The 18622-nt window shown below is 37.9% G+C and overlaps 1 protein-coding gene and 1 long non-coding RNA gene across 2 annotated transcripts in view; one reads left to right on the top strand and one right to left on the bottom strand.

The window, feature by feature from the left end:
* The window catches only part of EMCN (endomucin), a 105040-nt gene that overhangs the window by 9173 nt on the left and 77245 nt on the right, over window positions 1-18622 (bottom strand). Inside the window, exons 6-10 of the mRNA XM_081085630.1 lie at window positions 12686-12778; window positions 12213-12266; window positions 10501-10596; window positions 5841-5865; window positions 4637-4698 (exon numbers count right to left, since the gene is read on the bottom strand). Coding sequence (XP_080941756.1) covers window positions 4637-4698; window positions 5841-5865; window positions 10501-10596; window positions 12213-12266; window positions 12686-12778 — 330 coding nt within the window. The remainder of the gene's footprint in view (window positions 1-4636; window positions 4699-5840; window positions 5866-10500; window positions 10597-12212; window positions 12267-12685; window positions 12779-18622) is intronic.
* LOC308515128 overlaps window positions 1-18622 on the top strand; it is a 62489-nt gene that overhangs the window by 30857 nt on the left and 13010 nt on the right. The window lies entirely within an intron of this gene.

Genomic DNA, 18622 nt, shown 5'->3' with positions numbered 1-18622 from the left:
GGCTCTCTAAAGGCACAGCATCTCCTGGAATCAATGGGTATGAAGTACAGGAATGAGAAGTAAACAAAATAAACGTTCATCGAACCTTACTGTCTTTCAGAAATGTAAAGCAAACTTTATGAAAACCATTACAATTCTTAATATCCCCTTCCAGGTCTCTCTAATTGGGAATAGAGAATGTGAGAAAGATGCAATAGCAATCTGATTCCAATAGAGTTATAATAATGATGTCTATGGTAAAAGCAAATGAAACACATGTACCTAGAGAAAAGAACCTTCGGTGAATGCATGCAGAGAATGAGCCAAATATTGAAGGGCTGGGAAGGCAGAAGCTGAATCTATGTATGGCTTTATAAATCCATTCGTGTTTTGTTTTGTTTTTTGTTTTGTTTTTTTTTGCTGATCTTTACACTGTTGCTTATTTCTTGTTGTTAATCAACTTCTAATTTGTAAATAAAAAAAAGCAAATAAAAGTGACTGTGCATTTACGATAATATGCTGAACAGTATTAGCATACTGATAATGTGTAATGACCATATGAGGGAGGGGCAGGGGACAGGAGTGGCAAAGGAGACTAAGGCACCATTGAAGGGTGCGGCTACAGGGCTAAGCCTTGGATTGACCTGTTGGCAAAGCCACAAACAAGTCCCAGCTTAGTGGGCACAGCCCGCTTAGCATAATTAGGCTTGACCTTATGATACTCCCTAGATCTTGGGCTGAGGGAGATGCAGCAAGTGCTGCCAAAACAAGTGAAACTCACAAGAACACTGTAACTATGGTGACCACTACCTTGTTTACCTCTGGCTATAAAATAAAGGCTCAGCTTGCTGTCTGGATCTCTCTCTGTGGCCTCAGCCAGGCACAGGAGATCCACCTAGACCCAGCTTATTCTCTTTGTCTGTCTTTTCTACATCCTTTGCCGCCACGGCTCAGGCTCACCAAACCCTTGGCTGAGTTGGCCTGGCACACACCATCCCCTTCAAAAGAGCTTGAGTGCACTGGGGAACAGAGGGATAGGAGATGAGTGACATCTGGGGAATGTGCCTTATTAAGTGGTTCAAAACCGAACAGGAGAAGTCTGGCACAGCACGGCAGGCCCAGCACACAGGGTCAAGTGTTTGAGCTTAATCTCAGCTAATACACACTTAGAGTTTTTAAGCAGAACAATATTATAATGAATTCAGATATCATTTTTTTCTTCCTCCAAATGGTTCAAAATCAAGCAATGCTTTGAAACTAAATTCAAAGATACTGTGTTTTCTTTTTTCTGTGCAGTCATATATTCTTTAACTAATTAAGCAGTTTTCTTCATAATTCTTGTTGCCTTTAATTTAAAAAATGAGATAATGTATAATAATTTTCTGAGATGTGATGTCGCTGGGAATCACATTTAACATGCATCATGTCACATGTATACTTTGCAGTCATCATGGGATGTTTTTTTTTTTTTTTTTTTTTTTTTAAATATATTTTATTGATTTTTTACAGAGAGGAAGGGAGAGAGATAGAGAGTTAGAAACATCGATGAGAGAGAAACATCGATCAGCTGCCTCCTGCACATCCCCCGCTGGGGATATGCCCGCAACCCAGGTACATGCCCTTGACCGGAATCGAACCTGGGACCTTTCAGTCTGCAGGCCGACGCTCTATCCACTGAGCCAAACCGGTTTTCGGCCATCATGGGATGTTTAACTTGGCCAGATTCTTTACTGAAGCTGGGTGGTATCTTCTGGGTATTCATAAAAGACCCCTTGATCTGCCATGTTTGGTGTTTAATTTTTGCTAAAATCACGTTCTTGTTATACTCTACTAGGCTTTCTTTTACTTAAAGAAAACCCCTAATTTAAATAATCAAATTGTAAACATTTATGGGCTACATTTTCAGCAGCAGAACGCTGTTTGAGAGAGAACATATTCAAAGAAAGCAGAGAGTGTGGATAGATGAGTATCTTAGTCTAATCAGAGGAGGTTCAGGGGCAAGGAACTTTCTTATCAGCACAAAATGACCAGAGCAATAATCAAGGTTCACTGAGGCTTCTAGAAACCCAGACAATTTAGCACCCACTGGCATTTCCCTTTGAAGGTGGTGGCTACAGAGCTCTGTTTCCTTGGAGACATGACTTAGTGACCTCTAAAATGACACAACTCATTTTCAGATATAAGACCAGAGTTTATTAATTGAAATACTGACTAATCCAATGAACGCATGGCCATGGAAACTCAAATTTCATTCTGTTACCACTTAGGCACATGAATTCTTTCTTAGAAGCAAATAACATAAAATGTGTCACTCATCAATTCTGAGTGATGGGTAGTCAGGTATTTGTTCTAACAAATTACTTTCTACATTCTTAAAATTTCTAAAAATTTTTATATAGGAGATAGGGGGAAATTGGGCTAAATCTGTGAACTTATATCAAACCTAATCATTTTAGATTTTATTTTAGTTTTATTTTAAGAAAGATGTCATTGTTGGACAAAGGATATTTAAGTAAAAATAATTATAATAATATAACTTCTGTTAACTATGGTGAGCATAATTTTATAAAAAAATCTTATTTTAATAAGTTTGAAAAGCAGGGGAAAGAGATTTATTTGTGTTTTAGGAACCAGACTTTAGTAAGAATTGTGGTGGCACAAAGAGCATTTGCAGATCATTATGTTTCAGATGATTAAATCTAGGCTGTTGAAACCTTTGAAACACCAATTCACTCTTGTCATCTGGTCGAATATTTCCACAGTAATCAGTTGGGTTGCCCATTTAAAAGTTATTTTATTAAATGAGATGTGAGGCCTAAATTGAAGTTGGCAGAAATACCAGAAAAGTATCAGAGAACAACAGATCTGATTATTTCGATGATAATAAAGCCTCCTTATGAAGTAAAGGGAGCTTGGAGAGTTAAGAGTCTTAATTATCATGCCATAGTCTATTCCACTTATTACTTCAATTACTAGGAGAGTGAGAGAGGTCAGCTGATGTAGAATTATCCTTGGTCCTTACAGGAGAACCAGATATTAAATTTGCCATCAAGAAACAAAAGGTTCTTTAGAGTTTTCCCCTCTGGAAGCCTCAATTCTGGTGTGCGTTGTCATTTCCCTGGTAGAAAAGGATGGTAGAGTGGGGGGTCCTGATCCCAGTCCCTCCCCCAAGGAGAACCAGGGGCTCCTACACAGAGGCTTCCTCCAAGTGCTGGGCAGCCAGCCCATCCCCAGCTGGGGGAGCCCAGGCTGCAGGTTAGGTTAAATTCCCAATGGACATGACGTTATTGTGATGCTTGCTTACAAGTCACAGGCAGATTCTGAGAACTCTTCTTGACAAATGGTATAGGCAGGCTCAGGATCCTTCATGGACTTACTCAGGACTAGTTCATATTTAGGCTCCTTTTCTCTGACCTGGTGGAATAGGCTAGGCTACTTCGTGGAGCCAGGTGAATGGCTAGGGGACCTGTGAGTGGTTTCCAATCACCTATGAATGAATTTTACTCCTCTGCCCATTCAGATGGTTACCTCTGAGAGAACCAGGTAGGAATAAAGGAACCAGGTACATCATGAAGGAAGGTCTCTCTTAAGAGACTGGCTCATGAGAGGGGTTTGGGCCTGTCTACAGATATTGGGTACCCTCACTTCTCAAGTTTTCTGTTTGCTTCTTGTAGTTTGCTCTAGTTAGAATTTCCTACCTGAAATTGGGACCACATTCAGCCTTTGAGAGCTTGCTCTTAAAGTGAGACAATATTTATAGCTTTCTGTCTTTTAAAAAAATTGCTACATATTTATAATGTAGTTTATCATTACATAGCTCTTACTTTAAATAACATCAGCATTCTCAAACTATTTTGTGTAGGTAAAATTGGGGGAATTGAATGGTTAAATGTATTCTATAACTTGATAGTTAAGTTAGAGCCACATGGACCATTTTGTAAAGCTAATAATTACTTTTTATTTATCTGCTTTGTGATATTGGTGTCTTAAATATGTGGTCTACTCAAAACAAGAAAACAATCGGTGTTTTTTTTAATTTTAAAAGCTATGTGGCATCTCATTTATCATTGCTCTTGATACACTATAACTCAAACAAATCATATGTATATTTTGGAAAAAAACACACATTTACATTTCAAATCAAGCAAAATCAAAACCTAAGAAACTGGAAAAAGAAATGTAAATTTTATCAACAGGAAATTGTATTTTTTCCTCATGGGGAAACTCAATTAACATCATGTGAAGTTACAAAATATGATTTACACTTTAACTGATAAATCCTGGTTCCAGGGGAGTATACACAGCAATTAGCAAAAATGAGACAAGATAACAGAGATAATAAAAACCCTACATAGTACATGTAATGTTCTTTCTGCCATTACTGCAGAATGGAAAATGACTCTAGTTAGCTCCCATTCTTTTGAACACATCTACACATTATAACAAGCAACTTCTAAAAGCCAGATAATCCCAAAATTTTTACCCCAAAATTATATTTTTAGGGCTTGTTTTTCCTTTCAAGGAAAATTTGAAAGGGAGCTACTAACTGACTATTTCTGAAGAAGCTATGCTTTCCGGTTATGTTTCAACATGAACAAAATCCAAGCAGAATTCTGAAATAACCCTTTTTCATCTAATCCACAATTTGGGAGCTTACCCGACTCGTGAGAGATTGTCTTCACAGTGAGGAGCTTCACACTCTCTTTATCGGACTGGGGTCTATTTGGGACAGAAAACATTAAATTAACACCATAGTAATTAGCATGGCCTGTCTGGGATAGAAAGTAAACATTATACACACAGAATGAAGAAGATACAAAAGCATATATATATTTTATGTGTTTTTATGGCAAAACTCGTGTCTCTTCACATGCAGACACACACATAGCACTTTCCACTTCTGGAATCGAGCCAATAAATCCCCATCATTCTGCTACAGCAATGGTCCTCAGAGAAATTAAACATCAAGATGGGTCATGGGAAACACCTGTCACAGGTCTTTATGGTACATGGCTTCAGTCCTGAATTACAAAGCGAAAGACACAGACATGTATCCAAACTTTGGGAGCTGCTGATAAATTCTAAGAGTATCCCCTTTTATGAGGACACTGGACACTGCTGGCCATTTTAGCTAAGGGTTCCCGTCTCCTCTTTCTCAAATTCCATACACTTTCAAACCCTTTTTCCCCCCTGGACTTCTCAAGAACCTTTATTTCTAATTAAGCAGGGTAGGTGACCTACAGATAGTATTTCTAAGTTTCATTGCATGATGAACATACAAAAACACCTACATAAAGGCAGCATACAAATTCAGATCAACAAAGAAAACTTAAGCACAGAATTGGTTTTAACATTCATTTAAAAAAATAGTCTCTTTATAGCACCTTGATGGCAACAGTCGGGTGGATTGGTAACAACTGCTTTGCTTGTTTTTAAAAAGTCAAAGCAGAACGCACATCTACTGTTAAAAAAGCCGCTCAGAGCTGTCTCAAGGTGCAGACATGATAGTTCCCTAATTGTGAGAAACATACTGAAAATTCCACTGGGAAAAGTATTTTAAAACTCTAGGTATGTTTTATATTATATTTATTATTGCAGTGGTATTCATTTTTCTATTTTTGCATTTCACTTTTTGATTTGCCATTTTAATAATTTTGAATAGCTTAAGAACAGTCCTCTTTTAGTTGCTGGAATTTCCGTTGAAAAGAGAGAACTCTGAAAAAAATAGTTAAACTCCATTTACAATACTTTCTACACAAATTCTTTAAAAATACAAACAAAGATGTGTAAGTAAAGGATCAATGATTTTCCTATGTAAATGATACAGTCAGAGCTTCTAGAAAAAATGTAGCTTTACTTACTGGTCATTCCCATTTTCTGCTGTGCCTAGGAGAGGAGAGAATTATTAGAGTTATAAGAAGCTTGGCTACAAAAAAACTTGATACCCCTGCCACTTTCAGTGCAGAGATAGTTCTAAAGCCAATTTTTGACTTTTTTAATCTCTTCACTCCCTGCCTCATTGTTCATTTTCTCAGACATGATTAGCACTCCTTCCTCAGGTATGGCTAATACATTCACGGGATAGCCCCCAAGTAGGCCAACTCCACTGAACTGACTTCTGCACTAAGTTTCTTATCACTATGTGAAACTACTATTTGTTATCACATAGTCCACAAACACCAGAAAAGGTCTCTGTTTATTTCAGTACCTCTGAAAAAAATTCTCCTCAAAGTTCAGTATTGCCTTTTTATACCAGAGAATTGAATTTCTGACATTTTTTTATTCATGGCTCTTTCTGGGGACACAAATCTCTGAATTTGTGGTGAACTATGATATTGCTTCTAATTGCATCTGAATCACATTAACTGAGTCTCTCTAAAGTGCCCTGCAAAATATCACTGAGGCTACTAATGGCATCTAATCTTCTGTATGCTTTTCCAAGCTGCTTACAGGACCTGGCAGAAAACAACCTGGGCCTAGAGAGAGAACGCTGGTGATTCACATGGCCCTGGGAAGCAATGGTGGTAAAACCTTGCATTCACTGTGGCCTATCCTATATAATAAAAGCCTAATATGCTAAGTGTCTGGTCGGCCATTCAACCAATCAAAGTGTAATATTCTAATGATATGCTAAGGCTGCTCAACCACTCACTATGATGTGCACTGACCACCAGGGCGCAGACGCTCTGACCAGTAGGTTAGCTTGCTGCTGGGGTCCGGCTGATTGGGACTGAGCGATCGGGACTGAGTGAGATAGGCCGGACATGCCCCAGAGCCCTCCCGCATCCCTCCCCGGCCCCGACCGTGCACTGGTGGGGTCCCTTGGCCTGGCCTTCACCCTCTCGCAATCCGGGACCCCTTGGGGGATGTCAGAGAGCCAGTTTTAGCCAGATCCTGATCCCACAGGCCAGGCCAAAGGACCCCACTGGTGCACAAATTCGTGCCCTGGACCTCTAGTTGTGTTATGAAGACCTTGATTTCCACTAATATTCTGGCTAGTTCAGCTTCACCTGGTAAGAGTCATACACCACCATGACTCTTAATTCCTGCAATTTAATTCATGGTACCCTATGCTGTTCACCAAGTCGACCTGACCTTGTCTTCCCTACCATCAGTAGGGTTTTAACAGCACTTTAAAATTCCTACTATAAGTGCTTTATATGATATCACCTGTGATGCTCACAGCCCTGTTCCTACATGCAGTGATACTGTTTCTATGCCTATTTTAATATTTTTCCTTGGGATACGGTAATAATGGGTTTATTATCAGATAGACACATACCAACAGACTACTTTTGGAATATATGCTGTTCTATTTGGGTTAAAGCTCAGACTACTGTCAACATTATCCGGATAAACTCAATTTCATATTGAAATCTGATTCATGTTGTCTTCCAGTGAGCAGAGTGGGCTTACTAATTTTCTGAACTTAATGAAGTCTCACCAACATTTTGAAGACTGATTACTGTAGGTGTTTAATGGTGCTAATTTAATGACAGCAATGCTATGAATTCTGTTTGGCAAGCAAAGTTAATGAAAACCCAATAGATTTGGCTAATTGCACAACTGCCAAACTTGGTTATAAAGTATTGTATGTCTTCAGAATAATTCTCCATAATTATACTATTTTTATTTTATTATTTTACTTTTCATAGTGGTTGGAATTTTATACATTTCCCCCCTCAATGATTCAATTCATTCATAGAGTCCTCTTTAATTGTAAATGTCAACTTTTCAGTTAACTAATTTGCAAATCTTCCTATGTAAAACAGTTTTTCAGTAGAGGGTGTTTTTACAGATGGATTTAGCACACTAATTTCTTTTTTTTTAATCTCTTCTATGTGCTCAACACCCACAAGTTTCAACTTGGATGGTTGATTTACCCTAAAAAATAGTATTGGTGGTTAGAAACTTAGAGAAATTAAACTGATTTATAAAAATGCTATTTCCCTTCTGGAAACTGAGGAAGAAAACATATTTTAGACATTCTTAAGAGGCTTTATTCACTAACTCCCAAAGGGAAAGTCATTGATGTGTTTATTCTCATTCTCCACCAAGGTCTAATATGAACACTACTGTTTTTTGTTGTTTTTATTTGTTTGTTTTTGTCTCATAACTTTCCCTTGCACTGTTACGCTCTTGCACCAAGCTGTCCGTGCAGTGCATGGTTAGACACTGGCTTCAGGAACAGCATTTGTTAGTACCCAGAGGGCACACTGTCTATGGGGTAAACAGTGTAGCTTATATATCTTATAAAAATGGATGTTTACTTTTTAACAGTATTTGAAACTTAGGTAGAGTTCTGCTGGTGAAATATTTAGAATTAAAATGGGGAAAGGCAAGGTTCTATTTTATTGAAAATTTCAGTCAACAAGAATATAGTAGATTCTGTCTTATAATATGCACAGTGCAATGAGAATAATACATGATGTGTGACTAGAAAGGCTGCCCGATATTATGGACTGAATGTGTGTGCTCCCCTAAAATTCATATGTTAAATCTTAATGCCTAATATAATGTCATCAGGATGTTGGGCCTTTGGAAGTTGATTAGGTCAGAGGGTTGAGTCCTCAGTGAGATTAGTGCCCTTATAAAAAAGGCCACAGAGTACTTCTTTGCTTTCCACTATGTGAAGACATAGGGAGAAGGTGGCCATATATTAGCCAGCAAGAGTACCCTCACCAGACACCCAATCTGGCACCTTGATTGAACTTAGCCTCCAGAACTGTGAGAAATAAATGTTTATTGTTTAAGCCACACAGTCTTTGTATTTTTGTTATAGTACCTGGAACAGAGTAAGGGGACACAGGTACATGGAGAAGTAACTATACTATAACATGATGAATTTCATAAAATTCTATAGAATTCTGCTTAAAGAGATGGTGTGTTATGCAAAGAAAGAAACATTAAATTGGTGTTTGAGGTAGGTGCTAATGGACAGATGGGACATTGGAATTTTATGAAAGTTACATGGTGGGCTGAACATTCTAGAAGAAGGAATAGCATGGACAAAGGCATGGATACATAACACCACATCGCACAAGCAGGGCAGGGGCCTGTGATGGGAAATAGATTTATGTTTAAGATAATAGAGGGGAGTGTGAGCCATGGGAGCTGAAGGGGGATTCAGATGAAACATTGAATAAAAAGCTCAATTTCCTGGAATAGAGAAAAGACAATAAGGTTAGAAGAAGTCTGAAAAAGTAGGGACCTTAGTTAATACTAATGTATCAACTAATATTAGTTAATTCATTGTGACAAATATGTCATCTTTTTATTTTTATATATTTTTATTGATTTCAAAGAGGAAGGAAGAGGAAGAGAAAGATAGAAACATCCTATATAATAAAAGGCTAATATGCAAATTGTCCCCTTGGGTGAGAGTTGGACCGACCAGGAGCTCAACCGCTCTCTGTGAAGTGCACTGACCATCAGAGGGTGGCACCGAACGAAGGGAGGACCCGGCTGTCAGCTGTTAGCCAGCCGCCGCTAAGGACCCTACCAGTGCACAGATTTCATGCACTGGGCCTCTAGTCAATGATGTTTGAGACTCATTGATCAGCTGTCTCCTACATGCCCTCTACCTGGGATCAAGCCTGCAAACCGGGCATATGCCCAGACCTGGAATAGAACTGTGACAGTGACCTCCTGGTTCATAATTTGACACTCCAACACTGAGCCACACTGGCTGGGCTATATCATCTTAATAATAAGAATAACAGCTATGTGGTATGTGGGAACTCTTTGTAACAATCTTTGCAATGTTTCTGTGAATGCAAATCTATTTTAAAATTAAACGTTTATTTAAAAAAGAATAAAAAATAAAATGCCATTACAGGGTTCTTAAGTATTCAGAGGCAGGGAGAAGATGAAACATCAAAAAGAAGTAAACAAAGAATGTTTAAAAGAGAGCAGTGACTTTTTTGAAGAAAAGGGAAAAGAATTCCAAATGCTACTGGAGAGGTTAAAAAGGGTAATAATTTCAACCTAGAATTCCACTAAAAATTGCAATAATGTTCAGTCCCGAGGAATCAATTCAATTAGCAGAACACGCAGTCATGAAGGAAAACATTTTCATTGGAAGGAAGCTGTGCTTCCCGGAAGGGAAGTGAGTCACAGGACACTCTTCAGATTATGGGCCCCTAAACTACATTCTCAGCAAGACTTCGCTTCATCCTCTGTTACCCGGAAAAGGAACAAGCCTTCACAATAGGTAAGGCATGCCCTTTCATGCCTTCTGTACTCCCACATTCCCTCAACTGCCCACAAAACGGGCTGTTAAATTGAAAGGTATTTGTTCACATTTGATATCTGCCCCTAGTAGTTAATCCCTTTTCCTTACATTCACCAGCATTCCACAGATTTCTCAGTTCTTTCCCCTCTATATTTGAGATCAAGCAATACGGCATTTTATTTCTTTCTACAATTCCCACCTTCCCGTAAGAGTATAAACTTAAGTTTAGATCTAGCATGAGCATTCTCCTTTCAGGAAACAAAATGAAGCAAAACACTGTTACCTACCTGGGTCTGTCTTCCTGCACAGTCGATACAAACCCACCAGAGCAAACACTGAAAGTGTTATTACAATTAGAGCAATAACCACCGGCAGAATAATACCTGAGAAGCAGTGGAGACATTGTCAGTTAGAGTGGCAATTGAGTTTCACAATAGTTTATGAACTGAGCAAAAAAATGCATGCTTTCTTCTTTAAATATCATTCTATTTAAAATATTGTATTTTAAGCAAAGAAGATCTATCTGATTCATGGGTTTTGCTTTAGTTGTCGTTTCTGACGTATCCACTTGATGTCAGTCTTGTAGCCTTTCTGAACTAAAATTTCAAACCTAAGAGAGATAGTTCTCCATTCTTCTGGAGACTGGGGGAGTGAGGAAATGGAAGACAAGAGGCAGAAGATGTCCTCTAGACCTAGAGTCAGACCCACATTCACTCATATATTCTTTACTACTTTACAGCCAAATTATTGGAAAAAAGGACTTAGATAGCCAATACTGAAACTACCCTAGTTATAAAGCTGGCTTTCTAAAAACCTCACAAATATCTTTCAATGGTAATATCTTAGAACCAGAAAAAGTATAAAATAGCATAAGTGGATAAAATTGGATATCACAGGGCACATTATTTCTAAACATGAACAAATGGTTCAAGAACAATGTGCATGTGTACATACATGTCTCGGCGATTATGTTTTTTCCTATTTTTATTAAGAGGAGGGTTTTACTGTTTATTTATTAATTAATTTATTTTAGCATCTGCCTCTTTTCTGCCAGTCATTTCCAGATTGAAACAACAGTGATAAGATGAAAACTCTGTCCTAGGGGTAAAGCTAGAGTTACAGAAATTATAGTTACCATTTAGTAGGTATTCTCATCTGCTTGCTTACTGGTATGTGTTCCTCAAGTTTATCAGGGAATGAGAATAGTTAACCAATTCATTTGTAAAATGGTTTTCACTTCCATTGTTATGATTAAATATTTGTTTTAAGTAAGTTCTGGGTTCATATTAGACCTTCAGTGAGATCATTAGTGCTTCCCAAATGAAGAAACCATAAATCATCAAGTCAATGAGTGCAATTCTGACCTATTGAATGGATTGGCTTTACCTAAACCTATCATCCCAGCTTCATATGTATTCATATTAGTCTTAATTTCCAGGGATATTTAAGTCCATTTAGTCCTAGCATAAACATATACAAGGTGGAGCAAAAGTAGGTTTACAGTTGTTCATATGGAAAATAACACAATAAGAATACATAACAAGAATGAACTCGGTGTTTCACTCAAAACTGTAACCCTATTTTTGCCCCACCTGTATGTTATATGACATACTAGTATATCTATTTTTGCTAAAATGGAATATTTCTTAAAAGGCCATTTTAACATGAAGACAAAGTTTTGTAAAGGTAAACAACTCATTTTTATGGGGATCTCTGTCTGTATACTTTGGCTTATCTGAGACCAGTCCCATCAATTCACCTTGACGTTTGGTGGTAATTGCTTAGCACTAAGGTAAGAAAATAATCTCAAAAGAGTGCTCATTAAGACTCATACGTAGGAAATTCTCTAAGCAAGTGGCAGTCAGACAGGATTTTAATGGGATTGCAGGTTCAGTAAAGCTGATAAAAGTCTATCTGTAATTGAATTCCTTCCCTTATTGCTAACATTAAAATATTCTGCATATCTATGTCTATGAATGAAGATATGTCTGTTACTCACTGGAATGAGAGGAGCTGGTTGAAGAAGGGCTTGCATTTTTTTCATTCTCAGTGCCTATTATTTTAAGAAAGAAAAAATGAGTTACCTTTGGTTAATGTGCCAATCCTCACAATCCTCCCTTTATCCTCAATTTAAGTAAGCCTCTGTGATCTATAGGTAGGATGCTTCAAATGAATACATTTGATCTCATTCTGAAAGAATTCTGTTTTGCAAATTAAGATTGTCCGGGTGTTTATGTATACAATTTTATGAGTTTGGACATACATCCATGAAACCATCACCACAATCAAAGCAATAGACATATCCATCACCTGTAACAGTTTCCTCATGTCTCCCCTTTTATAGATGTGTGTTTTTGTATAGCAATTATAATTTAATAAAGCTGTTGTTATATTTTTAAAGATTGGTAGGGTTTTCCTGGTGATAAGGAGTTGAGCAAAGTGAGTTTCTAGTCATGCACACAGAAATCATACCTTGAGATTGTGAGATGTTTTCTGCAATTGCTGTTGACATTGGGGGTAATATACTGGGTTGAGAAGGTGAGGCATCTGGTTGTGAAGTGCTAACTGTAGGAAAAAATCAGACAGCCAGAGTCAAACTATAGTGTTAACTCTTCTTATTGAATTTCTTTGCAGATTCAAAGAGTTTGCATTTCTGAAAATCTATGAAAACACTTTCTTATTGAATAATAGGATACATACAATTGTACATTAAATCCTAAATTCATCTTTTCCTCCTGTAATAACAATTACATTCTGAACCTCAAAACCTGGGTATCAGTAGTGCATCTTCAAGAACAGCCAAAAAAACTTGAGTACATCTCTTATCTTAGGCTACAACCTGTATCACCTACAGCATGAGATTCTCCTGGGATGAAAATCTATACAAAAGCATTATTCACATTTCAGATATTATAACTTTGGGTGATAGTGATTTTTTCCATCACACATACTTATAATGAACATAAATACACAGGACTTCATTTCTATAGTGTTACTTACTGGTTAAAAAGAAAGACTGCAGTTGAGGCTATGGTTAAAAGTTGGGGGAAAATAAAAAAAATCCTTTGTTTTCATGTTTAAAGCTCAGCAGTGGTTTACATTTATGTGGCTTATCTAGAGTAACTGCTGCTTGGTTACATTTTTACCACTGCCCATAATCTTTTCTTTCAAAGAACTGTAAATTAAATTTATTATAATTATATTTGTTTGCTTAAGTCAACATTTGCCATCTTTAGTTAGAAGGAGTGAAACAAAAAATTAATAAAAATATACAATTCAAAACCAACAAATCTCAATAAATTTCAAAGAAATACAAGTAATCAAATATTTTATAAGTGTATAGAACTTATTCTTATAAATTTTGGATAAGATTAAATTTAGAAAATTTTTGAAAAATCATCTACTTTTTCTTGTTCTATAAAGTGATATCTTTTCATCACACCTGTTTGCCTTGTCTTTCTACTGAACTTCAAGTTTCTGGAGTGAGAAGACCACAACTCCCACCACACCCCACATGGAGCTCTGACTACAGTGAGTGTGCAGTAAAATGTAGCTGGCAGCTTGGCTGAACTAAGAGACATCTCTTATAATCATGGCCCCTCAAGAGTATTGAGGCCATGTATAGTTGCCCCAAAGAAACTGATATTGCATTTGACTGCCTTGGATCTTTTCTCCTGTGCCACCCACAGCCCAGCATGCACTGCAAATGCTCATGCATTTTGACATCTGTGGGGGAAGAATAATTTTTAGAGTTTATACCATGTAGGAGATCTGTGGGAGAAAGCTAGATATATGCCCATAAGAACAAAGAAAAATATCAGACTAGTGCAGTCGGCAGGCAGAAAAAAAGAATATTAAATAAAAGAAGAGGAACTAGCTGAATCCTTCAGAATTTCAGCTTATTTTTTCAGTGTCCAGGGTTTTAGTGAAAATGAATGTTATTCTATTGTGTTGGTAGAGTATGAGATGGCTGATAAAATAACCAGTGGCATTAATCCATCTGGGATTTCCCAAGGGTTAATTTTCAAGACTCCTACTTTATTACCTTCTCATAGACAGGTTAAGTGGCAGCTACAGTTCTAAGTATAAACTATCTAGTTCCGATAGTTTATACTTAACTTCTTTGTGTCTGAGCTTTCACATCTACAAATGGTGATTATAATAATTCTACATCCCAGTGTTGTACAAATTAAATGAGTAAAAATAATTTAAATTGCTTAGAAGAGTACTTGATACTTTTTATATTATATACTAGAGGCCCAGTGCACAAAATCCGTGCATGGGAAGGAGAGGGTGTCCCTCAGCCTGGCCTGCACCCTCTCGCAATCTGGGAACCCTAGGGGGATGTCTGACCTAAACCAGCAGTAGGACATCTCTCTCACAATCTGGATCGCTGGCTCCTAACCGCTCACCTGCCTGCCTGCCTGATCGCCCTTAAGTGCTTGCCTGCCTGCCTGATTACCCCAACCACTTACTTGCCTGCCTGATCACCCCTAGCCACTCTGCCTGCCTGCCTGATTGCTCCTAACTGCTCATCTGTCTGCCTGATCACCCCTAACTGCTTGCCTGCCTGCCTGATCACCCCTACTCACTCTGCCTGCCTGTCTGATTGCCCCTAACCATTCACCTGCCTGCCTTATCACCCCTAACTACCTGATCACTCCTAACCACCTCTGCCTCAGTCCATGCCTGCTGTGGTGGCAGCCTCTGCCTTGGCCCCCACCTGCCACAACTTTGTCCAGAAGGTCGTCTGGAAGGACGTCTAGAATGACATCTGGAATGTCCTTCAGCTGTTTGGTTTAATTAGCATATTATGCTTTTATTATTATAGATAATATTAGAGGCCCTGTGCACGAAATTCTTGCATGAGGGGGGGATCCCTCAGTCTGGCTTGCACCCTCTCCAATCCAGGACCCTTCAGGGGATGTTCGACTGCTGGTTTAGGCCTAATCCTAAACCAGCAGTTGAACATCCCTCTCGAAATCCAGGACTGCTGGCTCCTAACCGCTCGCCTGCCTGCCTGCCTAATCTCCTCTAACCGCCTCTGCCTTGGCCCCTGCCACTGTGGCTTTGTCCGGAAGATGTCCAGTCTAATTAGCATATTACCCTTTTATTAGTATAGATCAGCAGTTCTAAACCTGTGGGTCACAACCCCTTGGGGGTCGAACGACCCTTTCACAGGGGTTGCCTAAGACGATTGGGAAGCACATATATAATTACATATTGTTTTGTGATTAATCACTATGCTTTAATTATGTTCAATTTGTAACAATGAAATTGGGGGTCACCACAACATGAGGAACTGTATTAAAGGGTTGCGGCATTAGGAAGGTTGAGAACCACTGGTATAGATGATTATAAATTACATAAATGACTTAAATTATATTTTATTAGTTTATTCTCTTATAATATCCTATTATATTATGATTAGGCCATTGGAGAGTTGTATCTTTCAACCGAAGCCAATTTACCTAATTTTCTCCAAAATTTTAAGTGTAAAAATATACCAAACCTCTATGTTTTCAGATGCTTCTTTGCTCTAGTCAGGAATGGGGAAAATTGGAATGGATGGCACTCTTAGATTATATGGGTTTGCTCTTGAACCCTGAATTTTGGTGATTGTATTGCTTATTGAATTGCAGATATGTTGTGTCATGATTTAAATCCAATTTGCAAGCTTTGGGCCAGAACTTGGAGCTGGCTGTTTGAGGCAGGGACCCTCAGAACAAAGTCTATTATAATAAAGAGACCCTCAGAACTAAAACTGTTATGATAATATGTATGCAGATTTATGCCATTGATGTCTGACAGTGGTACATATTTAGCTTGTGCTGTAAACTAATTACTAGATAAATGATTGGGAGCTTTAAAGATAGAAGACCTTGTTGATGTCCCAGCACCTGAGGTGACTATGAAAATGCACCTCACAAAACGCCAACTAGAGACAGTGTAATTGACCAAGGTTCCCCACCTCTTCTCTAAATTCCATCCCTATGTTTGGGCTGAAGCCATGCCTTCCCCAGACTGCTCCCACCCAGCGATTGACCCTGGCAAGAGCATGAAAGCAGGCTTTTCCTGGAAGGAGGGACTTGGACCGAAAGAGTCTCTGATGATCTTCTGGAACCTTCCTTAGAGGCAGTCAAATAATACATAGTAATTAATAAGTGTGAGAGACAGTAGAGAAAAAAACATGCTAGTGTAAAAAAAAAAGTAAAACTGTATTCTAGTCTTATTTCTCTTATGTTTTCTACACTTTTTTGGGACATGTGTACATTCAATGTGTCTGAAGGGTAAATTCAATTGAATTAATCACTTTCAATTATTTAAAAATAATTGGAACAGGTCTCTAATTGCAATTTGATGGATTCCTGTTCCATTTTAAAAAGAACTTTTCAGTGTTTGGAGCTAAATCTTTCACTTCTCCTTAACCCATTTTCTTCATGTGGCTTCCAGTAAAGCACAATCTATTTCTTTTTCTCTACCTTATGGCCTATTCTTCTTAGTTTCTTTAGCTGATTCCTTCTCTTCTTTTTGACTCACAGATTTGGAGGGGCCAGCACTTAGTCCTTGTTCCTCATCTATAGCTACACTAATTTCTTTGGTGATTAAATTCAATATTAAGGTTTAAATACAATGATCAATGCCAATGACCCCAAATTTATACTTGTAGCCTAGATTTTTTTCTTAAATTCTAGCTTCATAAATCCAGTTGGCTTTTCAGAAAATAATAAAAATCTAAAGCCAAATATGTCCAAACTTGGGACTTCTGCTTTATCTACAGCCTTCCCATCTTAGCTGATGGCAATCATTCCTTTCAATTGCTCAGGCCAAAGACTTTAGAACTATTTTGACTTATATCTTTCCATCCTATCCCACACACAATCATCAAAGCTATCTATTGGATGAGCTTTCAAAATACATCCAGGATTTGGAGACTTCATGCGATCTACCCTGAGAGCACCTCAGACTAAGCTACTATCATCTGGCTCCTGGAAAATGTATCCTTGCTTCACTGGACGGTGTCTGCTCAGATCTCACGTTACACTTATGAAGCATGAGTCAGATCATATCACCTCTCTGCTCAAAATCCCCAATGTCTCTCCATTCCACTTATAAAAAAAAACACACCAAAGTCCTTACAATAGCCCTGGGTAATGTATCCAGCCAATGCCCTGGCTTTCCTCTCTCTCTGCCCACTTCCTCGGTGCAGTTTCTTAAACATACCAAGCATCTCCTCAAATTCAATCTCTGCTTGGATGCTCTTCCCCCACCGATTAGGTGGCTCACTTCTTTCCAGGGAGGCTTACCTGATCACTTTTTTCAATATGCAAACAGCATCTCTCCAGAACTTATGATCCCTCCTTCCTAAACCCCTCTACACCTTCTCTTTCTCATAGCACTTATCACCTTTTACCTTACTATATAACTTATTAATTAATATATTTATCTAGCATAATTTTTCTCCCATACCAAAATACAAAATGCTTGATGGCAAGAATCTTTATTTTGCTCACTGATGTTTCCAAATGCTAAAATACTGTCCAGAAGTAAGGTCCACAAGTCTTTGCTGAATGCATACATTTTTGTCAGCAAAAGTGACTGCTGTTGAAGACTAAGTGTACTAATGAGATTACATTTTTAATCTTAATTTAGGCCTGTTATATATGTAAAATTATGGTATCATTAGTTTATTCATTCATTCTGCAATAACAGAAAAAAATAGATATAACTCTGGGTCTAAGAGTAGATGTTGAAGGAAATACAGCAGAGTAGAAGAGATTAAGGATTTATAGCAGGGAAAGTGAGAAGCATAGCCCAACGCTGATAGATGTGAAGAGAAAATTAGTAAGACAACAATATGTCAGGGATAAAAATAGGAGAGACTATGTTATTGTTTATTGACTCTTACTTATAAACTAACTCTTAACAAGAAGGATTTGAGGAACGTAAGCAATGACATATGCCATAAAGTGAATAAAATAGAAATAGGAAATGGAACAAATGCAAATGGAAGAAACAAACAGGCTCCTTCTAAAAGTTAATACAGTTGCTGGCATTGCAATAAGAATTGATTCTGACACTCAGGGAAAGGAAGCATGGTCTACTCTAGGTTTTTGTTATCATAGAGGAAAATGGTCTATTACAGAAGGAAGTGGCACATAAGTGTTACAGACAATAAATGCTATGAGCGTAGTTGGTACCAGCCTGTGTTTTGGGTGAAGAACATGCTGATATGATCCCTGAAGTCTCTTCTAGCTCAAAGATTTTAGATTCTTGTCAAGGTTCTTTTCAATACAGATTTTGTCATAACTAGAATGTATTTTCACCCATGAGGGCATACCCTATCTAGTTAATGGGCAAAATATGAAAGGCGACCTTTTCTGACATAGTTGTGTTCTTAAAGTAATG

This window comes from Myotis nattereri, assembly GCF_964212035.1.
Source record: "Myotis nattereri genome assembly, chromosome: 1".
Taxonomy (NCBI): Eukaryota; Metazoa; Chordata; class Mammalia; order Chiroptera; family Vespertilionidae; genus Myotis; species Myotis nattereri.
This window is presented reverse-complemented; position numbering and strand designations above follow the sequence as displayed.